The sequence below is a fragment of the Perna viridis genome, chromosome 8 (genome assembly GCF_037379345.1).
Source record: "Perna viridis isolate PV_CMFRI_1.1 ecotype Kerala chromosome 8, ASM3737934v1, whole genome shotgun sequence".
Classification (NCBI taxonomy): Eukaryota; Metazoa; Mollusca; class Bivalvia; order Mytilida; family Mytilidae; genus Perna; species Perna viridis.
In genome coordinates, this window is record NC_142452.1 from 5,172,731 (window position 1) to 5,191,328 (window position 18,598).

General features: G+C 33.1%; 1 protein-coding gene across 1 annotated transcript; it reads left to right on the plus strand.

Moving 5' to 3' along the window:
* Window positions 1-163: 163 nt before the first annotated feature.
* On the plus strand, window positions 164-18,186 carry LOC148609052 (uncharacterized). The gene is made up of 9 exons (XM_088541681.1): window positions 164-302; window positions 8,919-9,052; window positions 12,049-12,173; window positions 13,623-13,990; window positions 14,825-14,878; window positions 15,453-15,591; window positions 16,470-16,585; window positions 17,139-17,211; window positions 17,870-18,186. Exons 1-9 carry the CDS (start codon window positions 282-284, stop codon window positions 18,043-18,045), a joined length of 1,206 nt encoding a protein of 401 aa, XP_088397807.1. The 5' UTR covers window positions 164-281; the 3' UTR covers window positions 18,046-18,186.
* The last annotated feature ends 412 nt before the right edge of the window (window positions 18,187-18,598 follow it).

Below are 18,598 nucleotides of genomic sequence, written 5' to 3' on the forward strand. Positions count from 1 at the left end.
TAAAATGTTAAGGTTTTTAGTACATAACCCGTCACTTGTTATTTCTATCCCCTAAACTGCTGAAGTATTAAAATTTGTTTTAATATTGAAATTAATCACTCCTTTGAATTGTGTCATTTCAATAATTTTATTCATTAATACCCGTTTAAATAATTTTACTTGGTGACGATTTTGCAGTTTTAAATCTATAATACGAAGATAGCTTGTAAATTGCTGTGGTGTGACGCTTTAAATACACCTACATGTACACATGTAAAACAGGATAAGACATTTCTGACACGATGACTTCTGGAGTTATAGCGGTACGTACTATACTTATTTCATTTCTTAGACTGTTATATTGCAACAGACGTACAGACCTAGAACGAGTTTTCTCTGATTGATTTTTGCCACCGAATACGAATTGCAAATAACTACAATGTACATGTATGTCATTAGCTATCGAAAGCCAGAGAACTACCCCCCTAAAAAAAACAAACAAACGAGTTGCATAGATCATCACATTCCCTAGAGGTAAACAAGTTAGCTACGGTCATTAATTGTCTACTTTAAAAGCAAAGGACCTTTACCCTACCGGTGCACCTGGTCCATGCTCCAAGTTTTTAGTGGCGTCCGAGTTGCTGATTTAATTTTGTTACTTTGTACGTGTTATTTTGGTTATTTTTTGTTCTTTGTTATGTCCGTCTGTCTTTCGCTTCTGGTTTTTGTCCTTGGATTACATTCTTTTGTTTCCGCTAGAATATTGGTTCCCTTGATTACTCTTTCACATCTTCAGTAAATACATATAAAACTTTGCAAGTGGGGGTATAATAACATTGTTGCAAATGCTAGGATGATATCAAATATTTGGAGAGGTGTTTTAGCAAAACTTATTTCTGACGGTAACGTATTGAGAGACATTCGTATTAAAAATTTAAATATTTTGAAAGTAGACAATTTTTTCATCTTCAAATCATTATCAAACTAACTGATATTTTTGCGGAATGTGATATTCTCTGACTCAGTACAGTTGTGACAATTTGTTTATTTTTGTGGTAATGTATCAAACAAAAACGAAATCAATTAGGTTATACCTTAATGTATTTAAATGGAATCTGATTTTAATCTTATCTTTGAATGGACATTAATTTACACTTTATAACGCGCCTTTATTGGTGTGTTTCCTAAAGCGATTACTGGATAAATGTTACGACCCCTTGTTGTCTATAAAATAATACAAAACGGGAGCTTTTCATGGAAAAAAAATGAGAGAAAATTTATCATAACAATAAAGTAATCCGATAATATCATATATTGAATAGTAAGAAAAAAACATTTCAAAATGAATCGCAAACACCGAGAGATCTTTTAAATTCACTTTATAGTACTGTAGAAAAGAATTATCACACAATGAGGTTTACAACAAAACTGACTTGCAATTGACTACATTCAATATTTTGTTTCATGGCATTGGTTAATACATATGTCAAATTAAGGACAGTTTAACATGGCATCACAGTGCAGAGTGAGTGAGGGGTTTTTAACGTCCTTGACTAGCCTGTCGTATCTTGCACGGACGGGATTACAGTAAAGAATCGTACTTTTATAAATATATATGACCACACTCTTCGTTAAAGTTACTAGCTACTACTATTCAATTATCAAACGTAAGAAATGACTAAATTGATTTGACTATTGAGATAACTAGAGAGCAATGTAAAATAAATACCAATGTACAGCAGAGAGTGAAAGAAAAATGTATGACCAATCAGTATACACTTCATCCAACCACTTACTATCCTGCGAAAACCAAGACGTACCATTATGATTTATCACATATAAATACATATGTATATTAAAATAAAACATTTCCTTTGGTAAAATGTTGAATTTCAGAATGAAAAATGTACTTAGTAGGAGGTGGACATTCTATTAACCACAACATCATATTAAGTAGATGTGTGTACAAAACATTATTTGTTTAATAATGGTTAAACCACAAAAATTGCAATCATGATCGGGGTACCATTAAAATGACTTAAATCTGAAACCATCCATGCATGAAATGACAAATATTTCCCCACCCATGTATTTTAACTGATGCGTTGAGTGCAACAGACCCGGCGCCACACGGATACTGCCAAGTCGTTCTATTATATTAAGCATTTAAAACAGTGATTCAGTCCAAATATTAATACATAAAAAATAATAAAGGATTTATTAGCCAATTTCAACAAGACAACAATGCTTTTGTCAGTTTGGACAATGTGCAATGTATTACATGTACATTTTGTTTATATTCAACGCACATAAATAACTAAATCAAATGCAAACGAAAAATAAATACGACACAACATAAGTACAAAAATGTACATTGAAGAACTCCAGATAAGAATCATGCAAAATGTGATTCATGGTTGGAAAGCCTACATATTTTCATTTATGATATTTTGTTTAAAATGTTAAAATAAACAGAAATTAGTATGTACCTTTTCATATAACCGTTGCCTGTTGCAGATAAAATATATATATAAAGTTGCTTTATAGGTCTATACAATGCAATGTATAATCATTCATTCCAATTTGTCTGCTCTTAGGAGATAATCCACATTGAAAATCTAACAGAGTCTATTGTATTTAAATACTATAGAATTTGTTAGATTTTCAATGTGGATTATAATTATTCATTCCAATCTGTCTGCTCTAAGACTATAAGAGCAACATTTACTGAACCTTTGACCCAGCAAAATACTCTATAAAATGACTGTCCTCATCAAGTATACACACACCTTTAAATAAACATTGAGAGGCCCCAACATCAAAAGTAATATAATCAACGTCGACATAACGATGATGATTTCTCAGACTAAACTGGAAGTAATAGAACAGCACAACAAAGACACATTTATTACCAACATCTGACTGTGGAGAGGTGCATAAAATCTGCTGTAGGGTTAAACTAGTTTTATAAAACCTTAACCATCCACTGTTTTATTAAATAACACTACAACAATAAAGTTGAAAATAATAGCTCTTTCCGTATATCCGTTACATTCTTCATTCCGTGCATTATAAAGCTAGAACAAAGTTGCTTCAAGGAGATAATTCGACTGTCTTCTGTCTTAGTGGATATAAACCACTAAAATCCCCCAAAATCTTTCGTGTTACAGTGTTAGCCAATCATTTGCACGATATGTGTGACACTGACAATCAGCTGACTGTTCCTATACTTGGTTTAATTTTCGTTTCCGTGCTAACATATATACTCAATACTTATATACCCAGTTTACACTCGTATGTGTAATACTTGATGGACTGAGGTGTTTCTTGACGTCCTTGGCTATCGTTTGGGGTCTCTCACAAACGGTATAAAGCATCGAAGCGTTTACACAGTTCCCTGGCATAGTCAAACCCGTGAATGTGGGTCATTGTGTATTCGGGGAAATTGGTTGTCATGTGACTACGTTCATTTGTTAAAATTACTGCATTATCGCGTGATTTGATGTCGATCGGTGACCTAGTGATTCAATTTGTAATATGCACACTATATACAGCGTTGTATAGCCTACGGCAACATTTACTGAACCTTTGACCCAGCAAAATACTCTATAAAATCAACACTTTCCAGTGTATGTAAGACAGAAATTGGTGCATGTCAGTCAATTGATGAGAAATTTCCAAAGCCTAAAAAAATAATATTATGCTTCAGAGCACTATTCTAAGATTTTGTAGGGTCGGTAGGCGGGGATTTTATTTTCTTTTGATATTTTTGAAATGAAATAAGTCATAAAGATACAATGAAAACCAAACATGCAAAGACTAACCATGTAATAGACTTAGCCCACAGCCTAATCCCTTTTGGGATTCGGCGAATGAGTATTTTTTTTTTTGTTTTGACAGAGATGTTAAAACATAAAAATATCTAAAGCGCCGAATTCCAAAAAAGGATTATCCACGACCAAGAGCACACTCATGGCATGTGCGTTTTCAATTTACTTTTTTCTTCTGAAAGATAATCGGCAGAATTTTTACGTTATTTTTTTTTCTTCAAAATGTCAAATAAAAAACCTATGAGTAGGGGGTCTGAAGGAAGGTCAGAAGGGTGACTGGAAACATTTGTTTAGGCCTAAGATGGTCTATTTATTACTCCAGTAGTGTGCTAGAGATTGTCTGACTTGGCTTGGGGTATGAAAGAACGAAATTCCAACCTCTTTCATCAATATATACAACTAAACATTCTAAAGAAAGTTAAATGACAGTGTTGTGAAGTGCTGAATGCACATGTACGTTTTGTTGGTTCTGAAACCAAATGATACTGGCAGTGCCTCTTGATATATTTTATACAGCTGCAAAACAAGTATACAGTTTTTGTTCAGGTAAACATTTTCAGGCTACAAATATATGTGACTATTTAGAAGATGATGAAATTGCTTGATATAAGATTTAGTTGAAATATTGATTTTGAAATGAATTAAATAATTTTGAGTCAGTATCGATGGATTTAGCCTTAAAGTCCTTTATATAGCGGTATTGTATTTTTGTATCATAAGAATTTCGAATGTTTTTTTTTTATTTAGTACATGACTGTAAGTTGGATTTTTTTCCATTATGCAGTTGTACTCACTTTCTAGAGAACTGTTTAACTTTGTCTAATGTAAAAACAAAGACATTATAGATGTAAATCCTTAGCAAATCATACACTACTAATTTGATCCTCAGGAAGAGTAATTGAGAGGCATTTTAGGGAATTGAAAATGGAGCATGTTCAAATCGCTAATTTGCCTATATATATATAAACGTCTCAGAATGTGACGACTCTATTCACTACACTGCTCCATCGGATCAAATTGATACAGGGAAGATATGTAAACGTATAGAAAGGTCTGAAAAATTCCCAACGATGTTAGAACTGTCAAATTGAGATGCAAATTTTTGGTCGTTCCCTCCGCGGGACTCGAACTCGTACCACTGTGACATCTATGGCAACACCGCCTGCACAAAGTCCAGCGCCCTAGACCACTCGTCCACCAAGGTATATAAAAATATAGCTTTCGCTGGACGGGTCATTCTTCCTCGTAGGATTAATCTAGGGCTATAACTTAGTACATGATGTATGGTAGTACGGGATAGTTCATCTAGGTGTTATTATATAGGATAGAGGATCAAATTAATGATGCAAGTAACAACAATTCAATATTATACAAACGTCTCAGAATGTGACGACTCTATTCGCTACACTGCTCCATCGGATCAAATTGATACAGGGAAAATAATAGAAACTTATAGAAGGGTCTGAACAATGCAAATTTTTAGTCGTTCCCTCCGCGGGACTCGAACTCGTACCGCTGTGACATCTATGGCAACACCGCCTGCAAAATGTCCAGCGTCTTTTTTTTTAATTTTTATTCACAAAAATACATCCATAAAAGAATTATTGGGCTAGTCTCCCGTTAATTCATAATATCACAGTGTTGGATAGAATTGTAACAACTATTAACACTCAGATCTCAATTAAAAGTCAATATGTACTTCATCATTCCTTATCCTTAATACAGGGTTTTTTTTTTATTAAATAATACTTTTCAAATAAGTACATGCACTACTTCTATTTATAATACAACTATGCATAATTCACAGAACATTTTTAAAATATGACACTATGTCTATCAATTTATCATCCCTCACAGAGATACTTATCTTTACAACACAGAGTCTTCTAGCACATAAAACTGTATTTACAAAATATACATTTATATTTTTATTCTTCTTGACTAGACCAAAGTAATATATATAATTGAAATCTGGTGTGTTGACAAAGCTTTTAGAACTTTTACACACAGTGTTATGTAAAAAATCTTTAACAAAAGTCATTGAACTGAGTCAAACATCTACACACAATAATCAAGTCCTCATGTACATCTTCGCAAACTAGACACATAAAATCAGCAGTATTATGACATCTCAACAGTCTCTCCTTAGTGAAGAAAACTCTATGGAAAATTTTGAATGATGACTCAATCTAATCACTTTGTAAACATGAAAAGTTCAAAACTTTTTGAACTGTTTGAACATCAAAATCTGAAAATATTTCACACCAGTATTGTACAGAATTAGGTTCCCCTGTTAAGGTCTTTAACAGTATCTCATAAAATGATCTTGTTATATTAGGTAAAGCATACTTCCTACCATTAACATTGTAAATTATATTTAAAACAGTTGCTTTACAAGTGTTTGCACTTTCTTCAACTAAAACTGTATAATCTTGTGGAATACATTGATTAATACATTTCAATACTATCAACGGAAACATCAGGGAACTTTTGAGATACAATATCTTGAATATATGTGTCCTTCATAAAACCTTTCCTGCATTCTTAAGATAAGTCCTTACTCTTGATAATTCCTTCTTCTATAAATGTTCTCAGATATAATATCACCATTCACAATCATTGGATTATAAAAGAGGGGAACATCAAAACCTTAGTCACATTAATTTCTATTTCCATACAATGACGTATCTTCCACCATATTTTTCAATATACATTTATATAAATCAGGCAAACATCCTAGTTGTCCATAATTAAAATTACAAAACAGTATTTTAACACCAAGATTCATTTGATGTAATTTAGGAAATAAATGAAGACATGTAACTTTCCAAACAGCATTATAATCCACATCTAATAGCCTACTTAAAAACTTTAGTCTAAAAGCATACCTCTTATGAAAAATATCAGGAAAATTTAAACCACCATCAAACACCTTATTTGTTATTGCATCATATGCAACTAGAGATATATTATTCCACAAAAAAAAAAAAAAAAAAAAAAAAAATCAATACATATCTTCTTAATTTCTAAATAATGTTTTTTTTTCTGTTATATTAACAACCATAAGAGTATACCAAAGTTTGCTCATTAATAGAGTATTTATTACAGTTAATCTACTATGTATTGATAAGTGTTTCATTTTCCAAAAATTCAGTAACTTCAAAATAGATTGTTCAGTACTTTGCAATCCCAATTCAAACTATCACGAAGTGATTTATCTTTGCCAATCCATATGCCCAAAAGCTGTAAAACCCATCACACTCTCTAATACTCAAACATCTAATTCATTTTTTGAAATAGTTCCAGTTCCCAATGCTAAAATTTCTGATTTACCCTTATTTAATTTTGCCCCAGATGCTTGTTCATACAAAATGTAAAGCTCTAAAGGCTTCATCTACTAAATTTTTGTCAGACAAAATTAAAGTGGTGTCATCAGCATGTGAAACAATCCTTTCTACTACATTTGTATCAGTAAACCTTTAATACTACTATTCCTTTTAATCATAGTACTCAGCTACTACTACATATAATAAAGCTGATATAAGACATCCTTATTTTACATAGTTCTTTAATTGAAAATATTTGGACAAAATATTTTTATCCAAGAAATAAATTTCTCCCCAAATTCAAATTTCTGCAAGACAGAAAATAAATATTCATGTCCAACCCTGTCAAATGCTTTTTCCCTGGTCAAGTTTCAACAAGTAACATTCTACATCACCTAATTCAACTAAGTCAATAATATCTTTAACACTTGCAGCAGTGTTGGAAACATCTTTACCTATAATACAAAAGTTCAGCGCCTTAGACCACTCGGCCAGCTAGGCTATATAAAAATATAGCTTTCGCTGGCCGGGTCATTCCTCCTCGTAGGATTAATCTAGGGCTCTAACCTAAGGCCGCGGAGGGAACGACTAAAAATTTGCATCACAAATTTGACAGTTCTAACAACGTGTGGAATTTTTCAGACCCATCTATATATATATCTGTGTGTGTGTTTGATATAATGGTGTCACCAAAATTGGTGCCGACAGCGACGTCATCATCTGCAGCGTCCGTTCGTGCGACGATTTAATGGTTATGGTTGATCAATTGTTATGAAATTTTGATATGATTTTATCAACTACCAATTAATGATTGTTCCTATTTATTTTTTTAGTTTATGACCCCAACTATTTTAAAATTATGGCCATCTATGTAACTGAGAGCCAAACATTTTACCAATCTAACCTACAGAAACATGTCATAGCAAGTTCAACGCATTTATTGTTATCAGAAGATATTTAGTAAGACATGTTAATATGTATTTGTAAACATGTGCATAATTCAATTATTGGTTTAAGTAAATGGAGGAGTTTTCTGGACGATGCAAACACGTTTACCCTACTGGTGCACATGGGCCATGCTCTCAGTTTTAAGTTTCTCATTTACTTTTCTTACTTTGCATATGTTATTTTAGTTAATTTATGTCCATTGTTGTGTTTATCTGTTTTCCAAGTCTGGTCTTTGTCCCTGGATTACATTCCTTTGATTTTTGCTTGAATCTTGTTTCCATTGGTTAGAGTAACCAAGACAAAACGTGTGTATGTTCAAATTTGTTCATTGGGCAATACCAGTCTGGGTCCATACTTTCTCCTCGGGCAATATCAGTCTGTGTCCACACTTGTTATAAATGTAAAGATATATTTGTCTTTTATAACTAATCACTCCTTAGAAATATTTAAATGTTATAGTAATATGCTGAATTATGTATTTAAATACACATATAATATTACAGTAGCAAACTTTATAAAAATCAGACATTTGATTGATGCATTTCAAGACAGATCCACACCACATAACTTTGTCCTAGTCTGACATTTAGTTGTTACACGATGGAGATAACAATAATATTTTTTATGAAATTGACAGCATTCTAGATTTTATTGATTTAAGTGTAAAATTTATGTATGGTTAAAAAGACCCATATAAGAAAATACTATTATTACGTAAAATATAGCATTAAAGGACAAAAAAACACCATTTTTTTCGGTTGGTATTTTTTGCAACTTGAATGGCGGTGTCTAACTTTTATATTGATTGGTACTTATTTGGAAGTTTTAATTCAAGGCATTGGCTGCTGGATCTTTGTCGTTCGCTAAAGTTCACGCCCAGGACATTGAGAAATTAAAACAGACAGAGAATGCTTTAGAGAAAGAGATATACAGGGAGACAAGAGCTCCTCCAAAAGGAAAAGTTGGAAGGTATGTTTACTTAACACTGACAATTACAAAATGTAAATATACACAAACGCAATCTACACTCTCTCTATAATATTGGTGTTAAACCGAATGTCACTAACATCCAAAACCACCTTCATACTACCGACTGCACGGTATACCTGCGAAACTTGGGTCAAGCTAAAACACTTAAAATGAAATGCAAAAACAGACACAACGTTACTTCACTCGATTTGCTTTATGCTTTGATAAACGATCCCCAAAAGACTCATACATTAGTAACCTTAAACTATGGTATATCTGTGGACTTATGGACAAACTTAAATTGCTTTTTTTCGGAAGGATTTGTAGGGCGTCCGTCAACACAACACACACGAAACTTTTCAAGTAACGCCATGGTAAAAACCTAAATGGGGACTGTACTGACACATCTTCCCATAACTTGATTGAAACTCTGGCGAATTTTGACGTGCTCTCCTTTCTTGAAACCTACATTGAAGAAGCCTACATACAAAATAAATGGTCGGAAAACAAACTTAATCAATACAAAAATTACGATACATCTTCTCTTAACTTTTCTCGGTTAATGTGCAATCAAATATGGCAACTGAACACATAAAGCAGATCTTGTAGATCATCTCATTCTACATTGTGAAAAACTACATGTTTTCGATAAAATAAATTAACTATTCTATGGAATTGATAACCGCCTAACAGTACACAACTTAAATAGAATACTTTGAGTCAGGAATTCCCAAAAGATTTTTTTGTGTCGTGTGATTTAAAAAAAACACATTCATTATATGCACAAGATGGTTGGTAATGTGCTTTTAGGTGAAAAAGTAACTTTATCTCTAAAAATGTAAAACACTGAAACAGTAAACGTTATGTAGCTTATTACTACTATGATTATCGTGTAGTGTCAACTAATAAGAGTAATCAAGGGAACCAAGGTAATAGCGGTAATCAAAAGAATGTAATCCAGGGACAAAGACCAGACATGGAAAACAGACATACACAACGAGAAACGTAAAGTAACTAAAATCATACCTAAAAAGTAACAAAAGTCAATGAGCAACTCGGACTCCACTAAAAACTGGGAGCATGGAGCAGGTGCACCGGTAGGGTAAGCGTCCTCTGCTTTTCTAGAAACACCCGCCGAGTTGCTAAAAAAAAAGTCAAGTCCGGGGTAGACAAACGAGGAAAGGAAAACTATGACCCGTTGAATAAATCAGTTTTCATGGTGCTGATGGATACATCATAACGATCCACGAGTTCATGATGACGACCATAAGACTTCTGTAGTGATGACTTCAATCTTGTAGCAACATAACTCTGTCCCAGAAGCCTATTTGTTAGAGTTCTAGCGCGATACAAAAAGTCCGCGTAGTTTCGGCAAGCTCTGGCATAACGTATGAGTTGTGATATGAACACTCCATACGCAGGAGCAGAAGGGATGTTGCCACAGATGAAAGGAAAGTTGACAATTCTGAATGAAAAGTTATCACGTTTGTTGTAAAGTTTGATCAATAGTTTTCCTTTACCATCGATTTTTAAGTGTAGGTCAAGATATGAGGCTGACTTCACAGTGTCTGTAGTATCCTTTATCTCAAGTTCTTTTGGGTAGATGCGATGTATCAAATCCCCGAAATTAGGATTGTTTAAATATAATACGTCATCTATACAGTGGAGAGATTGAAGGATCTAGCCAAACGATGTTCTTTCTTTCTGATCAGATCAGCTATAAAGTCAGCCTCATAAGAGTGATGGAATAGGTCAGCAAGTAAAGGAGCACAATTTGTTCCCATTGGAATGCCGACCGTTTGTTGAAAAACACGTCCACCACACTGGACAAATATGTTATCAATTAAAAATTCCAGCATTTTATAAACATCTTCCTCTGTATATTTGGAAGATGATTTGGAATTATTTCTTCCAAAGTATGAGGAATCTCTACCAAGGACTATATATTTGTATCTAGGTGTACCATCTTTTTTGGAAAAAACAACGATGTATAATGTTTTTAAGTCGGGATTTTAACTGAGTATGGGGAATAGAAGTATACAGTGTTGAAAAATCATATGTGTTAACGCTATTATATTCAGATAATAGTTTGAACTGATTGTCTCCAAAAGATCTTTCGAAGACAGTCGTACTCTGTGTTAGTTTAAATGCGAAGGTTTTCGGTTCAAGCCTGACCCGGGAATATTTTTTATGTTTTTAATTTTTTGGTAAAAAATGTTATTAATAAAATGCCATTTCTTTCTTTCGATAATCGATAAGATTTTATCACAGGAAAGTTTGTATTTTTAAAGGTTAATGTCCTTACACCTATTTTCCAGGTGTTTCGCTATCAACCAAACATATCATCAATTCGTGACGTACTTAAATGCCTAATTATTTGTTATTAATTGTAGATAGCAGTGTATCGAATATTCCCAGTATGATAAATTTCGATTATTCACACAGTGAAAAAAATTCGGTAATTTTACTCTCTGACTTTCTCCCGCCATAACGTCACAGCTTTGATATCAATTAGCCAATTACATAATTTAAAATTCACTTAGAAAATATCGATAAATTATGAAGAAAATCTATATACTAATAGGATAATCAATTGGTTATCGTGAATAATCAAAATATGATAACTCGTGCCAAGAACACTTGAAAATTTAACCCGTGAACGGAACACTCGTTAAATCTAGGCGTTCTTTGGCACTCGTGATAATATTTTGGTTATTCATTCTTTCCAAATAATAAATCCTATTAATCATGTATTTGTACGTATGTTTCAACGCGAAAAACACCGGAGTCAACTTACATGTCCGTAGGTCCTTGTCCTTTATCATTAATTGGCATTCACATACATGTTCATCAATGATTACTGGGAAAAAGTGCGTCGAAATAGGGATTAAATGATAAAAGAAAATACGTTTTTATATCACACGCGAAGAATAAGATTACTGGCTATAATTTGATATATATAAATATATATTTTTCAATGTTATTTACTTGCACAGAATTCGTCATCATGGTGAGCGTTTCCTGCACAGTAAACATGTGCTGTTGGCTATTGTTATATTGAATGTTATTGATTGTATCCTTGTAATGGGGGAACTCATCTTAGATATACATTACATTGTCGGTAGGTATATATATAGCTTATTCTAACGATACACACACACATATATATATATACATGGATTGACACATGTTAATGTGGGTATGTAAGACTACTTATATTCAAGATATTGTGGGTATATACTTTTAACAACACCTTATTGTGGTTAAGTATTTCTACTGATATATTGCATTGTATATAAGTATTTCTTATGATATACATTTCATTGTGGATATATACTTTTAACATTCAACACTACATTGCGGGTTAATACTCCAACTGATTTACACAAATTTTCAGGAACGTTTTCCACTGATGTACTTATAACGCTTCTTAATATTTTTATATTTTGTGAAAAAAAATTGAATTTTAAAACGATAGACGGTAAATTCTAACGATGTACACAATATTGTGGGTAAGTACTTCAAAAATGTACTTAAAACTGTGAGTAAGTACTTCTATTGATATACACTACATTGTGAGTAATTACTTTTTCTGATATACATTAAATTAAGGGTAAGTACTTCTATTGATATACATAACATTGTGGGTTTGTATTGCTTACGATATATATATATTGTGTGTATATACATCTAAGAGAATCCATTAAATTGTGGATATGTACTTCTAACCGTGTTCATAACATTGGGGTTATTACTTTCACTGATATACATTAAATTGTGGGTTACTACTTCTAACGATATACATTACTTTCTTACAATATACATTGTTAGTTCCTTGCTGATATACTTTACATTTTGGGTAACTATTTTAACGATATACATTGCATTTGTGAGTAAGTATTTCTATCGATATACATTCCATGTTAGATATGTACTCCTAACGGTATACGCAACGTGTTGGATATCTGCTTCTAACGATGTACAAAATGTGTTGGATATGTGCTTAATGATGTAAAGAACGTGTTAGATATGTGCTTCTAAAGATGTACATAACATATTGGATATGCACTTCTAACAATATACATATCATGTTGGATATGTAAATTTAATGGCATTTAATTACCATTTCATACTGATAAATGACAGTTACTCCAATTAGGAGTCGTTTTACAACTTAATCATTAGAATAAATTTTAAGAGAAGTTGTTATGCAACTTTGAACCAACGTTTGAGTTATTTTTAAGCTGAAGAAGGAAGTTCATGTTGATCTTTTATTGGCTTACATAAATATATAGAAATTTGCGCATTAATCCATACGTCATAAAATAGCAATGAAGACCACATTGCACGTTTATTCGTCATAATTGACACCTATGTTACAGATGATACCACAACAATGCTGGTTACTGAAGTTGAAAATAATCCATTGAGAAGTTTCAGAGGAAACTCGAAAGAAAAGTTAACTATGACAGACGACGGGGGACAAAAAATGACAGCTGTGGAGTTATCAGTTTTTTTCCGTATTTTGAAAATGGAAAGTTGAGTCTATGTTAGTGTTCATATTTTTCAGATATCCTTGAAAAATCTGAAAAAGTGTCTGATAGCTTCATCAACGATATGAGTACTAAATATCCTTCAGAACTTAAAGGCGTTGATGAAATAGAAGAACTGTATACAAAAATTCTCGATTCTACTATCCAATGGAATGATACTCAAGCTTACACTAGTGATCAAATGGTATTGAGTGATTTTACACAAAATGGTAGCACATACTCATATCGCCAGAAACGGGATGCGGTAACTGAAAGACCCTCCACTTCAAAGACAATAACGATTGACAGAAAGAAGAAGAAAAAAAGAAAGCATACAATTGAGGAAGACATTGCCCATGGTTTTCATAAGACTAGCATTACTATATTGGCGATTCTCGTCATAGAGGTAAATAATGTGCATTGATAAAATTTATTATTATATGACTAAAAATAACCACGGTTATAATTGGTTTAACTGGCACTTTATGGTCCTGTGCAAATAACGATGATCACCGCGCAAAATGGTACGCGATGTATTCATCGCTTGCGAGTGTACCCAGTATCAGGTAAAATCCTATAATATATTTTCAAATCGTTATTTATGATTGGTAGGTGACGTCTTATGTCGGCCCGTTGAGTAATAGGCTACCTGAGAGCAACGTAAATATAGATCCAATTCCGTACATATTTTTACTGAAATATGGCATTGGTTTTTTGTTTTTTAAGTTAAATTTACAATGACAAGATGTACATCATTTCAGATTTAGCTATTTTTCAAAGAATAATCAAGGGAACCAAGGTTATAGCGGTAATCAAAAGAATGTAATCAAGGGACAAAGACCAGACACGGAAAACAGACATACACAACGAAGAATAACTAAAATCATACCTGCAAAGTAGCAAAAGCAAATGGGCAACTCGAACTACACTAAAAACTGGGAGCATGGACCAATCGCATCGGTAGGGTAAGCGTCCTCTGCTTTTCTAGAAACACCCGCCGAGTTGCTCATAGAAAGTCAAGTCCGGGGTAGACGAAAGAGGAAAGGACAACTACGACACGTTGAACAAATCAGTTTTCATGGCGCAGATGTATACACCGAAACGATCAAAGAGTTTATGATGACGGCCATAAAACTTTTGTAGTGATGACTTCGATCTTATTCATTTTACTTTAATCTATTTTAAATAAGTTTAATTATATAATAATCTTTTGTGTCTTGATTTAATTTTCGTTTTTCAGACTTTATTCAAGATATTTTGCTTTGGAGCTCATATGCTGGATAATAAACTTGAAGTGAGTACAATCACCTTTCTATTTTAATGCATTTGTACACTTTTCTTTTTTAGCATTGTTACATTATGCATTTCGTAAATAAAGTAAACTTCACCATTTAGCATAGTTCAAAATATCATGCATGCAGAAATGGTACTTGATATTTACAATTTCAAGTGGCTGAAGTGTATTTCATTGAGTCTAAAACAGTCTCTGTGTGGACCATTGCAAACATTTGATTAAACACTATTGATCATACAATAGTTGGTATATAGTTGAAATTTAACTTCAGATATGTATTTGCCTTTCGTGGTAATTTATTGGCTTTTCAGTGCTACCAACTTTCTAGATTGACCAAGACATATACTCTGAAAGTACATGTACTATTATTCGTGGTTTTCGTGGGTATATCAAACCACGGAATTTGGTTCCCCACGAAAAGAATATCTCCATTGATGTGAATATTGAAAACCTCAAAACCACGAATTCAATAATCCACAACTTGTGTTTCTTGCCTAATCCACGAAAATTGGTTTCCACGAATTAAAGCACTTTGACAGTATTACAATTATTAATTCTTTCTCATTATCACCAGGTTTTTGACTGTGTCATCGTGTTTGTGTCGTTCACACTCGATCTTGTATTTATCAAAGGAATAACGATATATTCAATTCAAGAGTTTGTATTTATACTGGCTTTTCTGGTACCATGGCGGATACTAAGAGTTGTTAACAGTAAGTACTGTCCAACGTTAAAGTTAATAACCGTACTATGTTTTTTTGATAAGTAAAGTAAGATGAAACTACGTCTAATTAGTTTGAAATTCACTTCATTTTTGTACATTATCAATACGCCGATCATCAAATCTTCTTAGTTCAACCCGTATATATTACCTATTTCGTAGTGTGAAGATCCGAGTGTATGTCAAAAGAATAGGCCTGCAGCAGCGCTAAGCTTGTCGTAAAAGGCGACTAAATAATGCTCAGAAACCTAGTTGGGTGCTATACACAGAGCAACTGGGATGTATGCCTTAGGTGAAGGAATGGGGTACCCATTGCGTGTTACATGCTGGGGTTGTCAGGCTATAATACGGAAAACCTGACCGCAAACCATAGTGGTGTACCGTGTTGGGAAAGAGGCCACGTTCCTCGCACGTTAAAGAACCCTGCTGTGGTATTCGCTAGGAGTAGGAATCTTTGAGCTCCGCCACAGGAGGTTAAATCGCCCGACCCTACCCACCCCTAGTTTTTATCTTGTGGCAATCAAAATTTGTCGACCCCATTATCCTTGTGTTTCATCCCTTTGTTATTTCATCATCATCATTTCATGTTTATTTTATCATCCCTTTCATGTTCATCGCCTGAATATAGCTGAAATAATGCTGTTAGGGCGTTAAACGTCAAGAAACAAACAGAAATTCCAAACGATTGATGCCAACTAAATGCTGCCATTTCGTGTAGTTTAAATATGTAATTGTACATTTTGAACACACAATGAACTACCAACAAAATTGTATTATGTGTTCGCTTGTTCATTCACATTCTAATGATCGACATTATGAAACCGTAGCAAAAACATGTAGATTGTTATATGATATTCTAACCGTTGTTAGGTCTGATAGTGGCAATAATTGACCACGAACACTTCCGGATGAAGTTACTTTATATGCAGAAGAAGCAGATATCAACGCAGATGAAAGAAGCGAAAAAAGAAGTGAAGATATACGAGGTATATGAAGCAAAACACTGTCTAAAGATTAACTTCCCAAGTCTTCTAATCTAAACCTTTTTCCTCGTAATCATTCCATTTGATTTGACCTGTTGTGTTTGTACAGCAAGCTGCAAGGTATGTTTTGTAAAAGTTAAATCTTAACCTACAAATAATCCATCATTTATGAATTTGTATTTATTTCTGTTTCTGACAACAAAAAGATTAAAGGCAACGGATTTTTAAAATATTGTCTATGAATCTTTTGTACTGTACTGACTTATTGTTTTAACAAATCTGTACGGTGGAAACTTTATGCTGCCCATTTGTATTGCAATATATCGGACGCTGCAGTTAAAGTTGTGGATGCAGGAAGATTAGCGCGCTTTAGAAGCTAGTTTTAACCGTGTTTTCAATCGAGATGCAGCTACCAAGTCTTGTTTTAATTTTTTTTTTCTGTTTTTACCTTGATAATTCAATTTGTTGACTTTTTCCTTTAATTTTTCCTTTTGACTATTGCATAGATTATATCAGTCCGGTTATTTTGTTAACTTACCAATTATTTATTTTACAGAAAAACCTGCAGGATCTAGAACAGTTGTGTATTTCAGGTGGGATACCAGAATATAAAATACGCAACTGCAGAGGTAGGTCGAATAATCTGAGTTTTATATAGTCTCTGGTAACAGTAGAATGTGGCTCCATATTATGTTATTTAATATTTTTAGAAAACAAATAAGTAATTAAGTCTTGTCTTAGTCATAACTCCCTACTTCCAATCAATCAATACTGTCGTGATAATGACAAAAACAACGCACACTCTAATACACTTATACAAATCAAATCATAAAATTAACAAAGACCAGTCATGGCAAACAGACGCACACAACATAAAATAACCAATATAACATATACAAAGTAACAAAAGTAAATCAGCAACTCGGACGCCACTAAAAACTGGGAGCATGGACCAGGTACACCGGTAAGGTAAGCGTCCTAAAGGTAAGCGTCCTCTGTTTTTCTAGAAACACCTGCCAAGTTGCTATTAAAAAACAAAGCCAAGGGTAAACGAAAGAGGAAAGGAAAACTTTGGCATGTTGAACAAATTAGTTTTCATGGTGCAGATGGATACACCTTAACGATCGATGAGTTCATGATGATGACCAGTAACTTCAGTAGTTATCGCTTCAAAGTCTGTGCAGTTACGACAAGTTCTAGCATAACAATGAGTTGTGATATAAAAAAGGTACAATGATAAAAAAAACTACTGGTAATCATATTTTCTTTCTTTATATGACTATATAGGGGAACTGAAAAATAGAAAAAAGAAATTGGTCAATTCATGTGCCTCCCTTCAACAAACTGTAACAATTGAACCGGCTGATACTACTCCGATGATGACAGACTTTGACCAAATCAACGGAAATATCCTTACCTTCAAATCTAAAGCCAGAAGTCTGGATAACATCGACAAGACTTGATTTACATGGATAATTGCTTTGTGAAATATAATCTTACTGTGGTCTAGACAAAGAATCGGAGATTTGACGATGACCATTAGCATTATAACCTGTTTGTACGTTTACCTTGCATATGTCTTGTAAATAGTTGTAGTATCAGTGTCTCCGTGTATTTATTTATTTTTGTTATATTTGTATCGTACACATAGATAAATGATTGCTTAAGTAGAAACAAAACAAGATACGGTAAATAGCACAATAAAATGAACGAAACATAAAACAAGAATACGTTATATATTAATACAGTGAGGTTAATTTAAACGAATTTTACTCTTTGATCACGAAGATCAAGGTCCAAATAATTGTCATACACACATACACATGATGTTTATACAACCAAAAATACATACACACTTAAAAAGCTAAATAATCAATAAATAAAAATAATTATACAGAGGGATAAAATAGGATTGTGTACTAATGATTAATGACATGAGAGTGTGAAAGTGAACTGAGATAACAATACGTTGTATATAAAATTGCCACTATTGGTTATAACATTTCAGTTAACCTT